This window comes from Poromitra crassiceps (assembly GCF_964638095.1).
Source record: "Poromitra crassiceps genome assembly, chromosome: 19".
Taxonomy (NCBI): Eukaryota; Metazoa; Chordata; class Actinopteri; order Beryciformes; family Melamphaidae; genus Poromitra; species Poromitra crassiceps.
This window is the reverse complement of record NC_139646.1, coordinates 25,228,444-25,251,272: the sequence shown is the minus strand read 5'-3', so window position 1 is coordinate 25,251,272 and position 22,829 is coordinate 25,228,444. Positions and strand designations below refer to the sequence as shown.

The following is a 22,829-nucleotide window of genomic DNA, read 5'->3' as shown; positions in this document are numbered from 1 at the left end:
TGGTGTTGAGTAGCTTGAGTAAGAGTGGGCAGCATTTTGGGACTTTTAGGAGATGAACGCCTCAGTTTCTCCATGCACTTTGTCCTATTGTAGATGAATGCATGGACAATGTCAAAATGAACCTAATTTATTCCAATTATTATTTAGCTCACAAATTCCCTTTCTCTGTGTGTGCTTTTTGATGTTGTGCAGGGCCCGAGGATCATCTAAGTATATCTGCTGAGGGATTAAATGGCTTCCTAATGAGCTTTGACTAATGTCAGGGCTGCGCTAAAAGCAGAGCTCTCATTGAAGTTTCTCAGCACAATGTCAAGTGGTCAAATCTCTAGGGATAAAAATGGCTCCTCTTGCAAACGTGCACTTGACACTTGACACTTGACTACTGCACTGTAAAGTTGTTGCAATTGTCGATCCCAACTCATCACATAATCTTGCTAAGGGATTAGGATTTCAATTCAGTGCAGATTTAAGCAATTTCCAACTTGTGGAAAGTTGGAATTTAAATTTAAATTTAATAAAGGTGTCATTACAACATTAAAAATGTGCCACAGTCACACAGAGTGATGCTGGCAATTGCACATTTTAACATTTGATCACCCATTTATTCACAATATTAAGGAGAGGAAAAAATGCCCATGCAGCAATTATAAATCATCTGACCTTTGTAAGTCATTTTAGTTGCAATATTTTGAAATCAAATTTGTCTGAAGCTTTAAACCTCGCAGTCCATGTGAGCCCAACATACTAATTATTACCCAGTAATTAGAAAGGACAGTTGAACAGTACTTTAAAGACTTCTAAGGTCTACGAAATGACCCTTCAGCCGGAGGCAGAACTCGCCATCTTCGGCTGCTCTGAGTCCTCTCTGAACTTCACTACAGCTGTGCACCAATCTCTGACACTGGGGACAACTGTTGCCAAAAAACTAATTCTTAAGGAATGGAAGTCCCCCTCTTCACCGTCTTTCCAATTGTGGTTGACGGACAAGATCTCTGTTATACGGATGGAGAGACTCAGGTTCTCTGAGAACCAACTCACTTAGAAAATGTCTAACTATATAGGACCCGTTTTTGGCCTACCTCGATGAGGTTAGGGGCGACAGGTGACTCGCCTAGCTGGTTTCCTATAGACCCCTTGCGTGGGATCCCAAGTACATCGCCTACAAGCACATAAGCACCTTGCATGGCTGGTAGCACCATTGTAATGTTGAATGTTCATTATGTTCGTATGTTTTTGTTTCTTTTCTTTTCTTGTGTCTGAGACTGTCTGTTTTGCTTTGTTTGTGTTCTAAAAAAAATTGTAAATATAGGGAAAAAAAACTACTTTAAAGACTATAATGCAGGCCAGTTAGTTACAGTTTCAGTGTTTTGAAAGCTGCATGTGGACCTTGCAGAGATCTGTGTTTTGTGGTATAGATTATATTTCTGATTGGTGAATCATGGTAGAGCAAAAGCATCTACCTGTGTCAAACATTGCCTTCTAACAGAAGGGGACACCTGTAACTCCACTGATCCTAGACAAGTAAACAGTATTATTAAGAACCTAGATGTAGTCGTGAGTTTGTCATCAAGCTGCCTGACAGGAAGTGTGCAGGAAAATGGGTTTTATGAAGCTATTTGGAAGTTTATAAATTAGAATTCATCAAGTTAATTTTCATCTCGTCTTTTTTTCTCTCCATCTGTTGGGAACTAATACTGCCACCCCCTCTCTGTCTTTCCCTGTCTCTCTGTCTTCCAGAGACTAATATGAGGACGCCTCTGAATGGGCTAGACCCTGGAATCGGACTGCAGGGCTTCCGTTGTGTTTAGACAGGGGAGCAGTATGCAAACCAAACGGTGACCCCCCTCCCCGCTGCCTGTCGAACCCCCGCCCTCGTAGCCACCAGCCCAGCTTTGGAGGAGGGAATCCAGCACTCAGCTGAGGACCAACGCCAAACACCATGGATTTCATGCTACCCACAAGTAGGTCAAGACACGGTGAAGAAGACACCATGGCTCCCGATCAGGCCTCTGCTCCTCTTCTGGGCCCTCGTAGCAGATGCACCAGGCGGCACTACCAGCACGTCAGGAGGAAGCTACGGCCCGGACGCATCCTGGGCCTGATGGTGAGCCTGGTGGCGGTCTGCACATTCTTTTCATGGAGTGCCTTGTCTCTGGCCACGACGACGGGCCAGGAGCCGGGTTCGGCCACTGAGGACTCGGCAGTGCCCCAGAGAACTCTCCTCCAGCACCACAACCACTCAGCCCTGGCGGAGGACACACCGGTGGCCATGCGCAAGACTGCGCCCGGCGAGATGAATCAGGGGGACTACCCCACAGACTACTTCAGTCTGGAGGAGAGGCGCGAGGGCTACGTGCTGCTTCACATGTTCGGCATGGTCTACATGTTCGTCGCCTTAGCCATCGTCTGCGACGAGTTCTTCGTCCCCGCGCTCACCGTCATCACCGAAAAGCTGGCCATCTCCGACGACGTCGCAGGAGCCACCTTCATGGCGGCCGGCGGCTCTGCCCCGGAGCTCTTCACCTCGGTCATAGGAGTCTTCATCTCCCACAGCAACGTGGGCATCGGCACTATTGTGGGCTCGGCCGTCTTCAACATCTTGTTTGTGATCGGGATGTGCGCCCTGTTCTCCAAGGAGGTGCTGAACCTCACCTGGTGGCCTCTGTTCAGAGACGTCTCCTTCTACATCGTTGGCTTACTCATGCTCATCTATTTCTTTCTGGATAACCAAATCACCGTGGGGGAAAGTATTGGCCTGCTGAGTTGCTACACCTGCTACGTGACCTTCATGAAGTTCAACGCCAGTGTGGAACAGATCGTCAAGGGCATCCTGGGCAGCAACCAGGTGGACGAGCTAGAGACGACTGCACCAAAGGTGAGGCTTCTCCTCTTCCAGCACTCAAACTGGCCACTGTGTTTTTCTATCCCTGTATCATCCATCCACTCATCCATCCATCCATCCATCCATCCACTCAACCATCAAGCCATCCATATTCATCCCACTCCACCTTCACCCTGCTGTAAGCGCAAACCCATTAGAAATGACCATTCAAACCTCAAGCATTCTCTAACCTGTAGAATTACGTTGTAGCATTCCACATTGGAACCCAAAAGGCAGGATTATGGCCAGTATCTGGTGAAGAAAAATAACCGGCTAAAATCCAAAATGTGAATGAGTTGTGAGAGCAAAATTATTGATTGATTGCTTATTGATTGGTCATTGATCATTATTGACTCTGTTCAATAATGATTTATGGTTCAATCAATAATTTTGCTCTCACAGAGTAATTTCTTCTTTCTCCAGACATTGATTAGATCATTCATCAGATCAGATCAGATCAGATCATCAGATCAGATCATTCATTCTGAACGCCGTTACTTTCACGTGGGCAGTCTCAGCTCTTGTAATGCATGACTGTTCTTTGTCATTGGGTCTTGGCTGAGATCTTTAACAACTGATCTAGAATCTGCTTTTTACAGTGAGTAAGAGAAGACCATAGTAGAGACAACTGGTCGTGCTCACTTGCCCCGAGATCAGTAGCCTACTACTGCTCCTATTCTCTGAACCTCAGCCTGGGAACCTCCTGACTCCCCTTCTGGAAGGATATAAAGATGAATCTTAACCTGTCACCTGTGCCAGTGGACAGTGCCAGACAGACCTGGAGCCTGTTCTGTAGACTTAGTCAGCACAAACTCACCCTCCAGACAGACCTGGAGCCTGTTCTGTAGACTTAGTCAGCACAAACTCACCCTCCAACCAAAACCAAGTCCTGATGTAAAGTCATGGAGCTATTCATATTCCACCAGCACCTGATCACACTCAGGAATGTGTATAGTTTTGAAGGCTAAAACATCAATGCATGGCACCTTGTATGTGTTTTATGTGCAAGTACAGTACAGTACAGTATGTGATATGAGAGTATTGAGCTGGGGCTGTTGCTGTTGTCCCCATCCATCATCATGTTCAATGATGGTACACAGCAAAATCAATCAATCAATCAATCAATCAATCAGACAATCAATCAATCAATCAGACAGACGATGTCTGACAACGTGATCAGACAACGTGATATTCTATTCTGGCGACAAGGCTGCACACACACACATGTAAAGCCCAAGTGATTATTTCCTCACATTTGTCTCCCAACTTGTGTGTCTCCTCTCTTGTCTGTGCGCGCAGTTGGAGTCCGATCTGTTGCTCTCTGATGTTCAAACCTCGTACGGAGCTCAGGTCAGACCTGCTGAAGCTACTGTAGGCTGTTCTTAGAGCAGCATGTCCATAGCCTAGTGTGGCATCATCAGCCATCAGCAGTTCTTCAGGGCCATATACAGTTACAGTACCGTGCAAATTCCACATAAGCTGCTGGCTATCTTCTGGGCTGCAGCCTGCGTACAATATGACTCTCATGATATTTTAGGCTGCCAAAAATGGGATTCCTTTGCTCCAAAACATGATGTGGGTTGTAGAGTGTTGGATTCAACAAAAATGAATTTGTGGTTTGTTGAATGGCAGCTGAAGCCACTTCTTACATCAACTCACTATCTAGAGAGGCATTTTCACTTTTTAGCAAGACCCTGTCTGTAACGAAGCCCACAGCACAAGAATGTCACACGTACAACGGAGTGACAATAAACATCTTGAATCTTGATGAGTTCACAGTCAATAGACCCTTCTCACGGGGGCCATTTTGTGTCGAAAAGGCAGGGTAAACACAGGTGCAAGCAAAACACTGATGAGGGTTTCCAACTTCCATGATTGGAATTTGGAAACCCTCATTTAGTGTTTTGCTTGCACCTGTGTTTATTCTGCCTTTTCGACACAAAATGGCCCCTGTGAAAAGGGTCTATTGGTTGCACTGGCTATCTCATCTGATGTCAAGCTTTGCCACACAGCTGCTCCAAGTTTGCAAGTCATGAGGCTGATACACGGTGTTGTCAGATGAGGCAGTTTTCCACACATTTGGGGGCTGTTTTGGATTACATTCTGCCAGGAAATGTTTTGGGGGTTGGCTGGGCGAGATTGGGAGTCGCTTGTGTCCGTTGCTTGGGCGGTTTTGTGTGTGTTTTGGCGGTTTTCGAGTCGTTTTTGTGCTTGAAGCCATCAGCTGTATCTGGCAACACTGCTGCTGATACAGCAGTAAATATCTTGGACTCAGATTCCGACTCCCTCCCTCGCCCTCATGTGTTTCTGTTAGGGATGTCACAATATGTCGTCCCACGATATATCGCGATATCAAAACGTGACAATACGTATCGTTGAGATGAAATCTCATATCGCGAGAAAAAGAAGCTGAACATGGTGGCACTGATCTGCATCTGATTGCATGCTCGCTCTCCTTTTCATCGCTTTGTTTGAACAGACGAGGGACGTTACAGACACGGAGGATGAAAATGGCGAAATTACTCAAATTAGCGTGGAGGATGCCCCCTCAACTTACAAATGGATCGCATAAAAATATTGTTAAAATATCGTAGCGTTATCGTGAACCCAATATTGTGTATCGTATCGTGAACTGAGTGTATCGTGACACCCCTAGTTTCTGTCGCCTGGCACTTGATGTACCACTCCCTCACCCTCATGTGTCAGTATCTGCTCAGTAATCCTCCAGGTTAATCCTCTCCAAATCCTGTTAGATCTGCTAAGAATAGATCTGCTGCTGCTCGCTGGGGGGAGCAGCAATCAGCAGATCACTGGATCAGAGGACAAAACCAACCCCATCGCTCCTCCATCCTCACTCAGTGCTTCTCCTTTTGTGCCGAGACGAGAGCTGGGGCTGGTTGAGGTGTTTTCACAGCAGATGTGTTGCCCACAGTGGCTGTGTTAAAGAACCAGAAGAGACGCTGGTTTGCTTTGCTGATCATTCTAAAGACACCAATCCTCTCTGATCCCCTGATCAACTGCTTACCTGCGGTGACGACAGCAAACATACAGGACAGCAATCTCCACTGCAGTCTCCACGTTACAAAATATTGAAGTTCATTATGCAGCCATCAGGCTGGGATCGCAATGCAGCGGCTTACCTGTGTTTGAAAAGGAAAATGAATTGGTGTTAGTAGATATTACTGTAATGCCATGTTAGATGTTACATAATTATGATTCTCACATTGAAGTAAGGCTTTTGAATATTCATGATGCAGATTGCACATATTTGGTTCACTCATTCAGTGGCTTAGAGAGCTGGGACAATATAGTGTGTCAATGTCCTAGTTATGATGATGCTCTCTTTCCTCATACAGACTGGGGGAGATAGGTTTCTTCTGATCTGATCTGGGGTCAGTGCAGAGCTTTCCTCATACAGACTTGGGGGAGATAGGTTTCTTCTGATCTGATCTGGGGTCAGTGCAGAGCTTTCCTCATACAGACTTGGGGGAGATAGGTTTCTTCTGATCTGATCTGGGGTCAGTGCAGAGCTTTCCTCATACAGACTTGGGGGAGATAGGTTTCTTCTGATCTGATCTGGGGTCAGTGCAGAGCTTTCCTCATACAGACTTGGGGGAGATAGGTTTCTTCTGATCTGATCTGGGGTCAGTGCAGAGCTTTCCTCATACAGACTTGGGGGAGATAGGTTTCTTCTGATCTGATCTGGGGTCAGTGCAGAGCTTTCCTCATACAGACTTGGGGGAGATAGTTTTCTTCTGATCTGATCTGGGGTCAGTGCAGAGCTTTCCTCATACAGACTTGGGGGAGATAGGTTTCTTCTGATCTGATCTGGGGTCAGTGCAGAGCTTTCCTCATACAGACTTGGGGGAGATAGTTTTCTTCTGATCTGATCTGGGGTCAGTGCAGAGCTTTCCTCATACAGACTTGGGGGAGATAGGTTTCTGCTGATCTGATCTGGGGTCAGTGCAGAGCTTTCCTCATACAGACTTGGGGGAGATAGGTTTCTTCTGATCTGATCTGGGGTCAGTGCAGAGCTTTCCTCGTACAGACTGGGGGAGATAGGTTTCTTCTGATCTGATCTGGGGTCAGTGCAGAGCGATGATGCTAGCTTTCCTCGTACAGACTGGGGGAGATAGGTTTCTTCTGATCTGATCTGGGGTCAGTGCAGAGCGATGATGCTAGCTTTCCTCGTACAGACTGGGGGAGATAGGTTTCTTCTGATCTGATCTGGGGTCAGAGCAGAGCGATGATGCTAGCTTTCCTCGTACAGACTGGGGGAGATAGGTTTCTTCTGATCTGATCTGGGGTCAGTGCAGAGCTTTCCTCATACAGACTGGGGGAGATATTTTTCTTCTGATCTGATCTGGGGTCAGTGCAGAGCTTCATTCTAGGGGATCAGTGAAGGCAGGCATAACTGACGTGTGCAAAATAGAAAGTCTGCTAGCTTTCCATCCATGCGTTTAGAGTTTGTTACTGTCAGTGTTGCTTGTAGCTTTAGGTAGGTGTTGTAGCTTTAGGTAGGTAGGTGTAGGTGTAGCTTTAGGTAGGTGTTGTAGCTTTAGGTAGGTGTTGTAGCTTTAGGTAGGTGTGAACCTCATCAACTATCCAAAACGCCATTATGGAAAACCTATTAGTAATAGGTCAAGTTTAGACTTGTGACCAATCAGTTTGAACCAATAGATCTGGATGGGGAAAGGGAATGAGCAGCTATCTCCTTTCCCACAAATAGAACTGGCTTAAAAAAAAAGAATCAATTATGGTAAGTAAATAAACAAACAAATAAACAAACAAACAAACAAAACAAAAAAAATGCAAACAAATTTTGTTGACTGTCATCCAGGAGGACTGACTCTCTTTGTAACCTTGTTATTGGGTTGGGTGGTTGCCATGTCTGAGATGAGATGGAGATGACAGACAGAGATGAGGGTGACAGACAGAGATGAGGGTGACAGAGATGAGGGTGACAGACAGAGATGAGGGTGACAGAGATGAGGGTGACAGACAGAGATGAGGGTGACAGAGATGAGGGTGACAGACAGAGATGAGGGTGATGAGGGTGACAGACAGAGATGAGGGTGACAGACAGACAGAGATGAGGGTGACAGAGATGAGGGTGACAGACAGAGATGAGGGTGACAGACAGACAGAGATGAGGGTGACAGAGATGAGGGTGACAGACAGAGATGAGGGTGACAGAGAGAGATGAGGGTAACAGCCAGAGATGAGGATAACAGAGAGAGATGAGGATGACAGAGAAGCAGTGTTTCCCCTACCATTCTAACCTATATAGGTGTGCCTTGAGATTTTGTTGTGCCCTTTGGTGTGCCATGGGCACAAAAGGTTTGGAAACCACTGGTGTAGAGATGTGTGGAGGTGAGGCGGTGAATGAGCCTGTGAACACGGTGACCTGTGAAGGTCTCTGTGGGCAGTTCACACGCAGGTTTGGAAATTACCGTTCTAAAAGTGGTGATCTCTGCCAATTAATCCTAAGTCCCACAGCTTGGCCAGTCAGGTGGCCACCAGGGAGGGAGAGAGCCAGGACAGGAGAGAGATCAGAGGAGACCTGCTGCTGCTGTTTGAATGTCAAAAATCACATCCGATTTTGCTTATAATGCACATGTCATACAGGACAACGTTAGAATACACGTCATACAGGACAACACAGTAAGCCAAAGTGCTTTGGTTCAAACAGTTCAAGGCCATGATGACAATGAAAGCCAACAACCGAAACAGGATAAGCAGCACAAATACACTAATACATAATACACAAGAACAGTGGGTCCTTAGTTTACACACTGTCCACTTAGTGGACTCCACGAAGATGACTGTGCCTTAAAGTCGAGCTGAACCCAAAAATGACTTTTATTTTCTTTTAGTTCAAATACCTGGGTATGCAGTGCACCTATTTAATAATGTATGCCAAAAAAATCACAAAAAGATAATTTCTTTAGTTTTTCACACTTTTTCACATCAAAAGTTCATTTTTCAAGATTTAATTGATAACAGCAATCTACAGTTTGCTGACGTCACCTAGTACTATCAAATTTCTACCCCATGTCAACCAATCATATCAGGACATGCAGCTGTCAAGCAAATCTTCATTTCAGGATAATTTTCTCTTCCATATCAAGTAGAAAATGGCGCAGAATTCCTATCCCATAACCTAACTACTAACTTGGCCAATTGTATGAAACATGAACAAAAAACAAAAACTATAATCTCTAAGAATGCAAAGAAATGTAACTGGCTCGTTAAAACCGCATTCCAGGAATATCGTATTTACAGAAATAGCGTGAATGGCGCGCGCTTGAGAGCGTGGTAGTCAGGGGTTGCCCCTCGGAGATTCCAGGCGGGCGGGCAGCACCCATGCATCGGATTGTCCGCTCGCTCCGCACGAAGCAGCTGGCTGCCTGGTAGTCTGCGGATCCCACTCGCGTAGCACAACAACAGGCTGAATCCCACTCGATTTGGGGGTGGAACACGCCATGATTGACCAATGCCAAAGCCAGTCAACAGAATTGTCAAATAAAATCATCGACACCGTATATGGTCCGCCTCTCAATTTGTTTTCAGTCTGAAACGGACTCAGATGCACGTGACGAACGGGTTCACCTCGACTTTAAAATAGCTTGGAAGATTCCAGAAGATAATATCATGTCTTTAGAAGCTTCTGATAGGCTAATTGATATAATTTGAGTCAAATGGAGGTGTACCTGTGGGGGGTCAGGCTTAGGTCAGGGTTAGGGTTAGGTCAGGGATAGGTCAGGGTTAGGGTTAGAGATGAACGTACTTGAGCATGAATAGTGATGCCATCAATAGAGGGGCAAAGTGGAACGTCACTTCCTGCTTCAGCACTGTACCAGAGATTTTCATCCGCCATTTATTTTCCCATAGACATTTCGTAAAATGCTTATCAAAATAGTTTTACTTGTTCAAACCAAACGGTACAGATATATTTAGAAACAGGAGAGATCGCATAAAATTTCACTGTGACCAAAACGTAAAAAAAAAAAAATGGGTTTGAAGAAAATATTTTGAAATATTCTATGGTCTCTCCCGATTATAGCGTTAGCTGAACCGTTTGGTTTGAACCAGTAAAACTCTTTTTATAAGCATTTTACGAAATGTTTATGGGAAAATAAATGGCGGATGAAAATCTCTGGTACAGCGCTGAAGCAGGAAGTGACGTTCCACTTTGCCTCTCTATTTCGTGAAGGGCAGCAGTTCCTCCTGCAGCAAAGCACCCCCACAACATGATGCTGCCCCCCCACAACATGATGCTGCCCCCCCACAACATGATGCTGCCCCCCCACAACATGATGCTGCCCCCCCACAACATGATGCTGCCCCCCCACAACATGATGCTGCCCCCCCACAACATGATGCTGCCCCCCCACAACATGATGCTGCCCCCCCACCCGTGCTTCACACCTGCGATGGTGTTCTTCCGCTTGCAAGCCCCTCCCCCTTTTTCCTCCAAACACAATGGCTGAGTGTCATTATGGCCAAACAGTTCCATGATTGCTTCATCAGACCAGGGATTTCTCCAAAAAGTCCAATCTTTGTCCCCATGTTCCAAAATTTAGTCTGGCTTGTTTTTACGGTGGTTTTGGAGCGGTTGCTTATTCCTTGCTGAGCGGCCTTTCAGGTTATGACTCGGTTATGACTTGGTTGTTACTTTTCTGTTTCCTTCAGCATCTTCACAAGGTCCTCTGCTGTTGTTCTTGGATTGATTTACACTTTACGCCAAAGTACATTCATCTCAGGGTTAGGGTTCACCTAGTCTCTCCACAGACTCAAGTTGAATCACTGCACTCAGCTTACTACATAATAGAGTCTGTGCCACCTCGCAGCCCCGCTGCTGTTTTGAGGGCATGCACGGGTGTAGGGAGTCAAAAATGAATGAGTGAGGAGGTACGGTGGTGCAGTGGTAAGCACTATCGCCTCACAGCTCGAAGGTCGTGGGTTCGATTCCCACCTGGGACAAGGTGAACGCTGAAGGAATGCGTGCCCGTCCGCATGTCCTCGAGTGCCCACCGCCCGGGTGGGGTCGGCAAAAGGGCCTTTCTGTGTGGAGTTTGCATGTTCTCCCCGTGCCTCCCGGGGGTTTCCTTCATATGCAGTAGGAACCCCCTTCACAAAAACATGCAATATCCTGGTTATAGCTGGGTATTGGTTCAAATTTCAAGAATCGATTCGATTCCGATTCACAAGGTTGCGAATCGATTAATTTCGATTCGATTCGATTCGATTCCGATTCGATCAATTTTCAATATTGATTTGGTTAGTGATACCAAAACGTGGTTTTTGAGCTGTACCCTGAATTACATGACTGTCCAGTTATGTAACACAGGGGTTTCCAACCAGCCAAGTAGATACATGGGGAAAAAAGTTGCAGAACTGTTGTCAATTTTAATGGTTTTAGTTACACATATATTTACTCACCAAGTGGTGACAAAGGGTAAATAACAGCCTTTTCATCTGTCAATAAAGACACTTTCACAATTATGCACAGTGATTTGATTTCAGCCTATATAAGTTCTAAAAGTAGATTAATAATGATCAAACATTTCCATTCATGTAGCCTACAGTATTTATGTTTTTGTTTTAACTACAAACATAATTAAACGTCAACTTGAAACTATGTTTCAACTACCACACACAGCACAATATTTTAGCCTGTTTAGTTAAAAAAAAAAAAAAAAAATTATAAAAAAAAAAATCGATCTCTGGACATATGAATCGATAATCGAGGATTAAAATGAAAATCGATTAAAAATCGGAGAATCGATTTTTTGAACCCAGCCCTAATCCTGGTTGCTAATGTGGTTCCTCCTCTGGTCGTTAAGGGTGCCTGTTCAGAGGGAGGGGAACTGGTTGGAATAGCGTGAACCTCCCACGTGCTATGTCCTACCGGTGAAGCTTCCTCTGTCAGGTGAAAAGAAGCGGCTGGCTGACTGCCCATGTCTCGGAGGAAGCATGGAGCCAGTCTCGGCTCTCCCCAGATCAGCAGAGGATGGAGTAGCAACCAGGATTGAGAAATCAAGTGAGCACTAATGGGGGATAAAAAATGGGAAAAAAAAAATTAATGAGTGAATGACTGACTGACAGGACGTAGCACCAATGAGAGAGTGGTTTGTTTTCAAAAGTCACCAAAGTCAGGTTGGGTGGGCGGCGCACCTGGTCGTAAAAGTCGTTACTGATTGGTGCCCCCAGGATTTCGGGGGAACCAGTCACTGGCCAGCATTCCGACACCAGTTTGGAGCTGGAAGTGTTGAGACTAGGGTTAACCCTAAGCCTTCCACAGGTATCAGAAGCTTCTAAAGCCATGACACTATTTTCTGGAACTTTCCAAGCTGTTTAAAGGCACTAGAGATGGAACGATATGAAAATTTCATATCATGATTATAGTGACCAAAATGATCACGGTTATTAGTATTATCACTTCTCTCTTTTAAAGGGTGATTAACTTATTGTCCAGCAGATCTCTTCATACATTGATTCTATTCAGAGATGAGCCTGATCTAAGCTGGGCTTTAAGCTTAGGCTTCTGCAAGATACTCTGATCTGTATCAGCACATCTATTAAGCATCCACAAGTTGAAAATCAGAATTTGATCTTAAGCAGCCTACTTCCATGACCAACAACAAAGGTTCGAGTAGGTTTTGGTTTAAATGAGTTAGCTGGCTGCATTGGTGTTTGAGACTGAGATCTTTGGAGGATTAGTCGTTTGGCTGCCAGTGTCCAGGACTCCAGGAGAGGCCAGACAGTTTGTGACAGCTCCTCAGCGCCCACAAAGTGTCTGACCTCTCCGGAGTCGGCTGGCAGATGACCTGCAGAACTCTCGTTAGCACTGGGAAGATAAAAGCTCGGTTTAATGAAGGGCCAGACAGACAGAAAGAAACCAACACACTGATGTAATACAAAGATCACACTCATCCTGATTCTCTGTGTCTATCAATAACATTACGTTCTATTCAAATGCATTGATCAGCATGACTGTCAAAGATGAGCATCACTAATGACGCTACAGTGCATGCTGGATCAATGAACTACAGATCGATGTAGAGAAATTATTCCACTGGTAACTTAAGTTGTTGCTGTCTGGTGAAAAGCTTGTATCTCCAATATATCAACATTACGGAACTAACAGCAGCCTTGTTAAGGTTAAAAAGAGCACCATGTAAACCTTCAGTTGGAGCAAAACACTGAACATGGCCAAAATCGGAGCCAGGAGGTTTTATGCAACAACAGTGAGGTAAACACATATGGGATTGGACACACTTGGCATGTGCATAGGTGCGATGACCCTTACGAAGCAAAAAGCTAAACCCAGAGACCTTCCTGTAGCTGCCATAATAGCAGCAGGTCTTCTCACATGCAGCTTAAATGGATTATCTACTCAATCTTGGAGTCAGAGGGGCACTTTACACGAGGACGGTTTCCTATGGTGACGGGGAATTATTTTATCGTTAGTGCCTCCCTTTTAGACCGCGACGGCGAATTTGCGCTTAGGAAACGACACATTTTGAAACCACCCTCCAGAGTGAAATTCTTGGTGACACTCCATGTAATCGCTTGAGACGGCTCATTTCAGGAACTCTGACGTGCCTGCACACACGACACACGCGATTACGCCATAGCCGTGCGCGAGTTGGTGGCCATTTTCAAAATAAAACGTCAGTATGAATGAAGTTTGGCAACATTCAGAATTAAGCTACACTGCGGCCAACTTCAGTTACATGTTCATAACGTTACTGCTGCGAGGAGCCGATGGCTGTACCCGGTCGGCATTTAACGTTAGTTACAAAAGCACGTCGACAGTGTTTTCTCACTGCCAGTAGCCTAACTACACAGTAGGGTTTGACAGATAGCTAGTCCGACCGGTGTCAGCACAGTCAGCGCTCCCAGCTGCTCGTTAAAGATTTCCAATAGGCGTTATTCTGATAAACTGGTCACATATATGTTACGCTCTCACCCGACAAATATTAAAACTTTAAAACAGTTTGGGTTTTTTTTTAGCTTGAAAACAGCTTTTTGGCAAGTCTAAATGACTGCGGTAGGCGTACTCTACTTCCGTGTTTAAAACCGGAAAGACGATTACGAAATGACGTATTGCAGAAGCGTCCTTGTATGGGCAAAGAATAAGGTGATCACACTGCCACCTAGCGACCTGGTATGTACATTACAGCGTTTTAAAAATTCAACAGCGCTCATGTAAACAGGGAGAAGGTGTGAAGGAAAAGGTGTGAAGGAAACGCTATTGTGTCGTTTCTTCCAGAAACTGTCCTCGTGTAAAGGGCCCCATGAAAACAGGTCAGCAGCCCCTCCACCTCTGTAGCGGTGGTTTGTGACACTCGCTCTGTGTCTCTCCCTAGCCGTTTTCCCACATGCGTACCGGAAAATTACCTGTAAGTCAATATCGGACATTTCCCGGAATTTCCCTTCACACCTGGGCGCTCGCATGTGGGAATCTAGCAGCGAAATTGCCTGTATGTTGGGGGGCGGGGGAGGGGGGAGCTTATTTGGGGGGTCGGCAAAACTCTGATGGTGAAATAAGTTCGCTTGTCACACAATAAATCACACTCGACTTAAGAGCACAGCCGATTTCCTCCCTCCCTTCTCTGCTCGAGAGAGGCCGCGACGACGGGGTCGCGCTTATACCGGAACAACAACTTTCACACATGAAGGCATTAGACCACGTTCCGGTCATTTAGCGGTACAAAGCGCATGTGGGAAAACGGCTCCTGAGTCTGAAATGAGGTGGTCCGAGCTCCTACTCAATAACATGAATGAGATACTTTGTGATCATGCCTGTGAATATCAACGCAGACTGGAGTATTGGCCTTGGTGGAGGTCTGCACTCTTCTCTCTCTTTTTCATTGATCAAGATCAAGATTTTTATTGTCACTCCGTATAGTACAAGTACTGTACGCACTTGTGGAATTCTTATGCTGTAGGCTCCGTTACAGACAAGGTGCAGTAGGTAGATAGGTGCAAAATCACAGCAAACAATCACAACAACAACTATATATATAACAGCAATATACGATTGATTGATTGATTGATTGATTGATTGATTGATTGATTGATTGATTGATTGATTGATTCAATGAAACACACCTGAATCTGTTGGTTTCCATTCTAAATGTATTACTGAATTGGAAGTGAATTGACCCATGTACAGTACAGGCAATGTTAGCGAGAGATGTGAATTCAGATTCACTTTCACTTTTCTTGCTCTTTTGTGTGTGTGTGTGTGTGTGTGTGTGTGTGTGTGTGTGTGTGTGTGTGTGTGTGTGTGTGTGTGTGTGTGTGTGATCATCATCGTGTGTCTTTGTGTTCATACCAATTGGCTCTCTGTGTTTTATTCCTCCAGGTAAATGGAGGCAGAGACGATGAGAACAGGCTGACGGTGAGTTGGTTTTGTGTGTGCGTGAGCGAGAGAGAGAGAGTGTGTGTGTGAGAGAGAGAGAGAGAGTGTGGGTGTGAGAGATAGAGTGTGTGAGAGAGAGAGAGTGAGAGAGAGAGTGAGAGAGTGAGAGAGTGAGTGAGTGAGTGTGAGAGAGAGAGAGTGTGTGAGAGAGAGTGTGAGAGAGAGAGAGCAGGTATATGTGTGAACCTGCATGTTGTGTCCATGTGTAAGGTCAATGTGTACATGCAGCGTCTGTGAGTGTTCTGCTGTTGTATGGAAGCACGTCCATGAGTTTAGCTCCAGCAACACAGATCCAATAGTGTGTGTGTGTGTGTGCGCGCGTGCGCGCATGTGTGTGTGTGTGTGTGTGTGTGTGTGTTTACAGGCCAAACCCAGGCTGCAGAGGGAAGGCAGCTGTGCCTCTCTACACAACTCCCTGATGAGAAATAGCATCTTCCAGCTCATGATACACACACTGGACCCCCTCAGCGGAGAGGGTATGACACATAGGCTCTCTCTCTCTCTCTCTCTCTCTCTCTCTCTCTCTCTCTCTCTCTCTCTCTCTCTCTCTCTCTCTCTCTCTCACACACATGCACACACACACACACACACACACACACACACACACACACACATACACACACACACACACACATGTATGTTCCATTCGTTTTTATTTTGTTTTGAATTTTTTCCTATTTCAGTTGTTTGAACTTGTTTTTAAAGGGTTTGCTGGTTTAGTTTCTATGTTTTAAAAATGCTTTTTGTTTTTATTCGTTTTTTTATTCGTTTATTAGTTAGTAGTGTTTTTTTTATGTGGTATTTGGGCAAGATTCACAAAACACAACTGTTAATGAAAAGTTTTTTTTTCCACACCTATGATAATAACCTTAGCACACACGCTCTCTCTCTCGCTCTCGCTCTCTCTCTCTCTCACACACACACACACACACACACACACACACACACACACACACACACACACACACACACACACACACACACACACACACACACACAGACAAGCTGACTGGGCTCTCTGCTGACTTGACTGTTTCAGGACAGTTCAAAGAGAAGGCGTCGATCCTTCACAAAATGGCCAAGCACAAGTGTAAAGGAGAGGAAAGTGCCAACGGTGGTTTAGGTGAGTATTACAACAGTCAGCTACGCTGCTCTGAGGAAGACTCAGCAGTAGTTCTCTTCCTCAACAAGAATCCCAAATACATATCGACAAGGCAAGTGTATTTGTATAGCACATTTCATACACAATTACAATTCAAAAATACAATTCAAATACAAATACAAATACAATTAAAATACAATACAATTCAAAATGCTTTACATCAAATATAAAAGAAAAGCATAGAGAAATCAATTGTGTGTTAACTGTGTGTTAACTCACTATCAGATAGATAGAGTTAACAGACATTTATTTAGATGAAAATCTTATGGATTATAACTTTAACGCCAGTTGATGAGCTAAGAGAATCGGAAACTAAAATAGAAGAAGAAAGTATAAAATCACATTTTAAAATAAAATAAAAAGATAAAGAAATATTACAGTATATAATATTACAATATTACATGAGTCAATTAAGGGCAGAGGTGAACATAAAAGTACTCAGTCTATTTCTAAAGGTAGCCAGAGTTGGAGCAGATCTAAGATCTTCTGGAAGTTGATTCCAGCTATGTGTAGCATCATAACTGAAAGCGGCCTCACCATGTTTTGTTTGAATCCTAGGAACAGTTAGGAGACCGGTCCCTGATGACCTAAGATGTCTAGATGGTTCGTATTATGGAAGCAAGTCAAAAAATGTGGGCCTATTTTGGCCCCTAAACTATTACGTTATTTTGTAAACAAGTAATAATATTTTGTACAACAATATATTACGTGATTTTGTAACAATATTTTGAAGTCAATTGACACACTGGCAGCCAATGCAGAGACCTGAGAACTGGTGTAATATGTTCAGCCTTTTGTCTGTGTCTTTGTTAGAACTCTGGCAGCTGCAATTTAAAGGAACAGCTCACCTTACAATCCAAAATACATATTTTTCCTCTCACCTGTAGTGCTATTTATCCATCTATATCGTTTTTGGGATAGTTTCCTGAGTTTTAGGGATATCGGCCGTAGAGATGTCTGCCTTCTCTTGAATACAATGGAACTGGATGGCACTCGGCTTGTGCTGCTCGAAGCACCCAAAAAAAAAAACATTTGAAAAACTCAACAGCATCACTTTCCAGAAATCATGACCCGGTTACTCAAGATAATGCACAGACTTTGTTGTGAGCAGTTTCATGGAGGGACTACGGTATTTTCTTTTGCAGTCTCATGTAGGAACTAGCTAGCAGCTAGCGGGTGTACTTCGGTCAAAAGAAAATAGTTCCTCCATGAAACTGCTCATATAGTCCAGGCATTTTATGCAAATATGTGGGTCAACCTCACACTAATTGCAACAAAACCAAACTCAACTGATTTTGTATCCTCAATATGTCCTCAATGAAGGAAAAAAAGTGTTAAGGAAATGTATGAAGGGAAAGTTTTGAAAATGACCTAAATATGATGGTAGCCTATGGAAGCCTATGGAAGCCTTTTTTTTTTTTTTTTATGTGCCATAAATCTCATCACTTATATCCTGTATGTGTTTTTTGCTTCAAGGAGAAAATAAAAAGAATAAAAATAAAAATAAAAATAAATGTTAAAAAATTAAGAAATAAACGTTTTTGGTAGCATCATATGGGTAATTTTCAAAAATTTCCCTTCATACATTTCCTTAACACTTTTTTTCCTTCATTGAGGACATATTGAGGATACAAAATCAGTTGAGTTTGGTTTTGTTGCAATTAGTGTGAGGTCAAGTGACATTTTTACTGGACTAATAACAAGGTCTGTGGATTATCTTGAGTAACGGGGCCATGAGTTCTGGAAAGAGACATCGCTGTGAGTTTATCAAATGTATTTTCTTTGGCACTTTGAGCACCACAAGCCGAGTGCCATCCAGTTCCATTGTATTGGAGAGGAGAAGGCAGAAACCCTGCGGCCGATATCTCCAAAACTCAGGCAACTAACACAAGCTGAGTTGTCCCTTTAAGCTCCTACTGTATCATAATGTCTTTAGACTTGAACTTTTTTTAAATTCCAAAATCACATCAGCCCCTCACACAATGTGTTCTCCCTCTCTACTCTGTTCTTCTCAACAGATAGCAAAATTCGTAACACTTCCAACGTGGCCGTGGAAGTCACGCCACCCATGAACGGCAGCATAGGAGGAGACGAGGTACCTGTACGCCTTTTTTTATCTCGAACAAGTCTCCAGTTCAGTCTCCCTCCCACTTTACACCTTTAAGTTGAGCCTACATTTCAACATTAGAATCTTGCTTTCATTAGCCAAGTGCATTACAGTACATCAGTGGTTCTCAACGTGGGGTTCGGGGACCACAAGGGGGTCCCCGAGGGGGTTCCAGAGGTCCCCCGTAATTTCGTGAACTTCGTTATTTCATTTACAAGAAGTTAACACAGTTAGAACATGCAAAATAATGACTATTTCATCCATACTGTAGCTTCACTGGTATCTCTCGATACATACAATGCAGATGGTCTTGAAGTTCTGGACTAAATCATAATCTAACAATAAAAAATATTCTGAGATTTGGGTCCAGGAGAAACATCTCATCAAATGAAGATCCATGGCCTTACGGGTCCTTGATATGAAAAAGGTTGAGAAGCACTGCATTCAACACTGCACTCAATTATGCTCAATGTGAAATACGGATATGGACGAAGCCTTCTGTTCGTACTCTGCCTTCATTTCATGTGTCATTCTGCATGCTTTCTGAAAGCTTACGGATACGGATGAAACTGAGCAGTACCACACACACACTCCTGATACACACCTGATACCAATGCAATGTGAAAGATGCATGGAAGTACTACTGTATGTGGGCAGTGATGGTTACATCATTTGAAATGGACGCGTTTGTTTTCGTACGAAAATGGAGCATAAATGAGCCTTTAGATGCACCAAGGGATTTGGCTGCACATAAAGTGTCAAGAAACTGTGCTGAATATCACAAAAGACTGGACTCCCTTCTAACAACAAGATAACAAGATATACAGTATGCGTTCACTTTGCCCAGCCATTTCAGGTGAGGTCGTTTTTAACTGAGCAATACACAACATTACCACTGTGGAATCAATTCATTTCAACTTCAATAAAAATCCAACATTCCATGCAAATTCAGAAAACAAATAATTTTATTTCAGTCGTCTGCTGGAACAAATCTCATCATTTTCAATCTAAATCATTCACATTTCTCAAGTCTCTCCTCATGCATCAAGGCAGGTCTCATGCAGTCACATGACTCAAGTCCAAGTCACGTGACTCGAGTCTCCATATCTGACTGACCATATATTCATAAAGCAACTCGTTCTCTCACCACCACCCCCCCCCCCCCCCCCCCCCCCCCCCCCCCCCCCCAGGGTGTTGAGGAGGAGGAGGATGAGGACCAGCCTCTGAGCCTGGCCTGGCCCGACACCACCAGGAAACGCCTCACCTACCTCTTCATCCTGCCCATCGTGCTGCCCCTCTGGATCACCCTGCCTGACGTCAGGAGAGAGGTACACACACGCATTTCAGTGTTTGATTGATTGATTGATTGAGTGATTGAGTGATTGATGGATGCAATATTGTTTCTTTTCCCAGACCTCAGAAAGGTTCTTCCCCTTGACGTTTCTTGGGTCCATTACTTGGATTGCTTGCTTCTCCTACCTGATGGTGTGGTGGGCTCACCAGGTACACACATGCACGCACATACACACACACTCAACTGAACACGCTGCAAAACAATAGACCCTTTTAGAGTGGACGTCACAGGGTTAGTCGCACACACACGCATCGCGGTATCCAAAACTCTGAGGAACTCAAGCCCAAACCAGAAAGATCCACGGAATACAGGAAAAATATGTCTTGTGCCATATGCGTATAGACGCTGGACATTCCCACTAGGAATATGACGATGTCCGGCTCTGCAACTTTGCGATGTAGTTGGATCCTAGACCCATCCTGACAGTGAGTACGGGTCAGGAAACCTCACCCCATTGAAAGAGTTCACTTATTTATGTAAGATAACTGTCTGTCTGTTGCTGGCAAAGCTTTAAAATACGTGGAGGAGGCGTTTGGATCTTACAAATTTCTATGACAGCTGAACCGCTAGTTGTAACTTTCTGCAACCAGTTCGGCTCGGCCCACAAAATATGTAATCACTCTTTACAAACATTAAAAGGGTCTTGGAAAAATGAGGCTAATGCGAAAGTGGCAAAAACTCTTCCTCAAATGGCCACTTGGGGCTGGCTCCAAAAGGGAGTTATTCCCCATAGACCCCCATGTTAAAATGCCTGCCTTTACAGCAGAAATAAACATGTTTACAACCTGGTACAACGGTTTTGATCTCTATACTGTAGCTAATATCACCGTTCATGGCAACTGTACGGTGAATTTTTACATAACTCATTCACTCAATGGTGAAATTACCTTAATTCTTTATTTATGACCTTAGTAAACACTTTATGAATGTCTTTCTATCAGGGTGCAAGACTCAGGGCACTAAATCTGTGACCATGGCAGCTAATCCAAACTAATCTGCCTAGGTGCACAGCCAGATCACCATGTAACTCATAATCTGCCCCACACGCGCCGTGCTTACCAGAGCTCTAGCACTTCAGTCAAAGACTTTAGGCAGTCCACTATAACCAGCACTATAGCTTGAAAGTTCCAGAGATGCAATTATTCTCTTTGAGCGCTTAATAAAGATCTGTCATCATCTTTGAATGTTCAAAGATTTCAAAGCATTAAGCGACTTGTCCTCTTGCTCTTCCTCTCAGGTTGGAGAAACCTTCTGGATCACAGAGGAGATCATGGGTCTGACCATATTAGCAGCAGGCACTTCGATCCCTGACTTAATCACCAGCGTGATCGTAGCACGAAAAGGCCTGGGGGACATGGCCGTGTCCAGCTCTGTGGGCTCCAACATCTTCGATATCACTGTGGGGTGAGTAGAGGATCACTGTGGGGTGAGTAGAGGATCACTGTGGGGGGAGTAGAGTATCACTGTGGGGTCAGTCGAGGATCACTGTGGTGTCAGTCGAGTATCACTGTGGGGTGAGTCGAGTATCACTGTGGGGTCAGTCGAGTATCACTGTGGGGTGAGTAGAGGATCACTGTGGGGTGAGTAGAGTATCACTGTGGGGGGAGTCGAGTATCACTGTGGGGTGAGTAGAGGATCACTGTGGGGGGAGTCGAGGATCACTGTGGGGGGAGTCGAGGATCACTGTGGGGTGAGTAGAGGATCACTGTGGGGTCAGTCGAACATGAGGACTAGCACTTCAAACTGTGTTAAAACAACGCCACACACCTAGTTGTGTGTGCATGGTTCAACATGATTCACACACACCTAGTTGTGTGTACATGGTTCAACATGATTCGCTATTGTCCAATTTGCACTATTAAATTGTCAATATTTAATATTGACACAGTGTCAATATTGGATGCGAAAGGAAAAGAAAGTGTGTGTTCGCATCATCTGATTGAGGCTGATGGCAGAGGGTTGATTTGGAATCATTTCCACTTGAACTTTGACCATAACGAAATGTGTCCTCCCCTCCCTGCAGTCTGCCGGCCCCGTGGCTCATCTTCCACATCATCAACGACTTCAAGCCGGTGCAGGTGAGCAGCAACGGCCTGTTCTGTGCCATTGTGCTCCTCTTCCTCATGCTGCTCTTCGTCATCATCTCCATCGCCGCGTGCAAGTGGAAGATGAGCAAGCTGTTGGGCTCCTTCATGTTCCTGCTCTACTTCGTCTTCCTGGTCCTCAGCGTCATGCTGGAGGACAAGATCATCTCCTGCCCCATCACCGTCTGAGAGACACAGAGTCTTCCTGGTCCTCAGTAGTCTCTCAAGCCAGACTGTCTATTCTACATTCTGCGAATGCATCATAGACATATACATAATATATATCTGTACTTCACGCCCACAGAGCCTAGTCAAAGGAAGTTGGGAGGCGGGGGGGGGGGGGGTGCTTCAGACCGGAGGAAGTTCAATCCGATGCAGGTGATTGGAGAAACAATATTTCTCCAATCACCTGCCTTTAGGCGGGACATCCAGGATATCGCCCTATCATCGCTCATTATTTTCCCTGAGTTTCCCTTTCCCTTTTGGCCAAGTTTTCCCTGCTTGAAGTACAGATGTGTAGGTGGAAGCATTTGAAAATGGAGCCAACTCATCTGTTTTAAGAGACTAGGTCCTCACTGTCAGGCTGGAGGACAAGAACATCTCCTGCCCCATCACCATCTGAGAGACACAGAGTCTCCTGGTCCTCAGTGTCCGGCTGGAGGACAACATCATCTCCTGCCCCGTCACCATCTGAGAGACACAGAGTCTCCTGGTCCTCAGCATCAGGCTGGAGGACAAGATCATCTCCTCCCCTGTCACCATCTGAGAGACACAGAGTCTCCTGGTCCTCAGTGTCCGGCTGGAG

General features: G+C 44.7%; 1 protein-coding gene across 1 annotated transcript; it reads left to right on the top strand.

Moving 5' to 3' along the window:
• Nucleotides 1-1,990: 1,990 nt before the first annotated feature.
• LOC310793986 (solute carrier family 24 member 2) lies at nucleotides 1,991-22,213 on the top strand (the record flags this gene model as incomplete). The annotated part of the gene is made up of 9 exons (XM_083655866.1): nucleotides 1,991-2,875; nucleotides 15,261-15,296; nucleotides 15,682-15,793; nucleotides 16,357-16,440; nucleotides 18,498-18,574; nucleotides 19,777-19,914; nucleotides 20,000-20,089; nucleotides 21,178-21,344; nucleotides 21,964-22,213. The coding sequence occupies 9 exons, from the start codon at nucleotides 1,991-1,993 to the stop codon at nucleotides 22,211-22,213; spliced, it is 1,839 nt and encodes a 612-aa protein (XP_083511992.1).
• Between the last annotated feature and the right edge of the window lie 616 nt (nucleotides 22,214-22,829).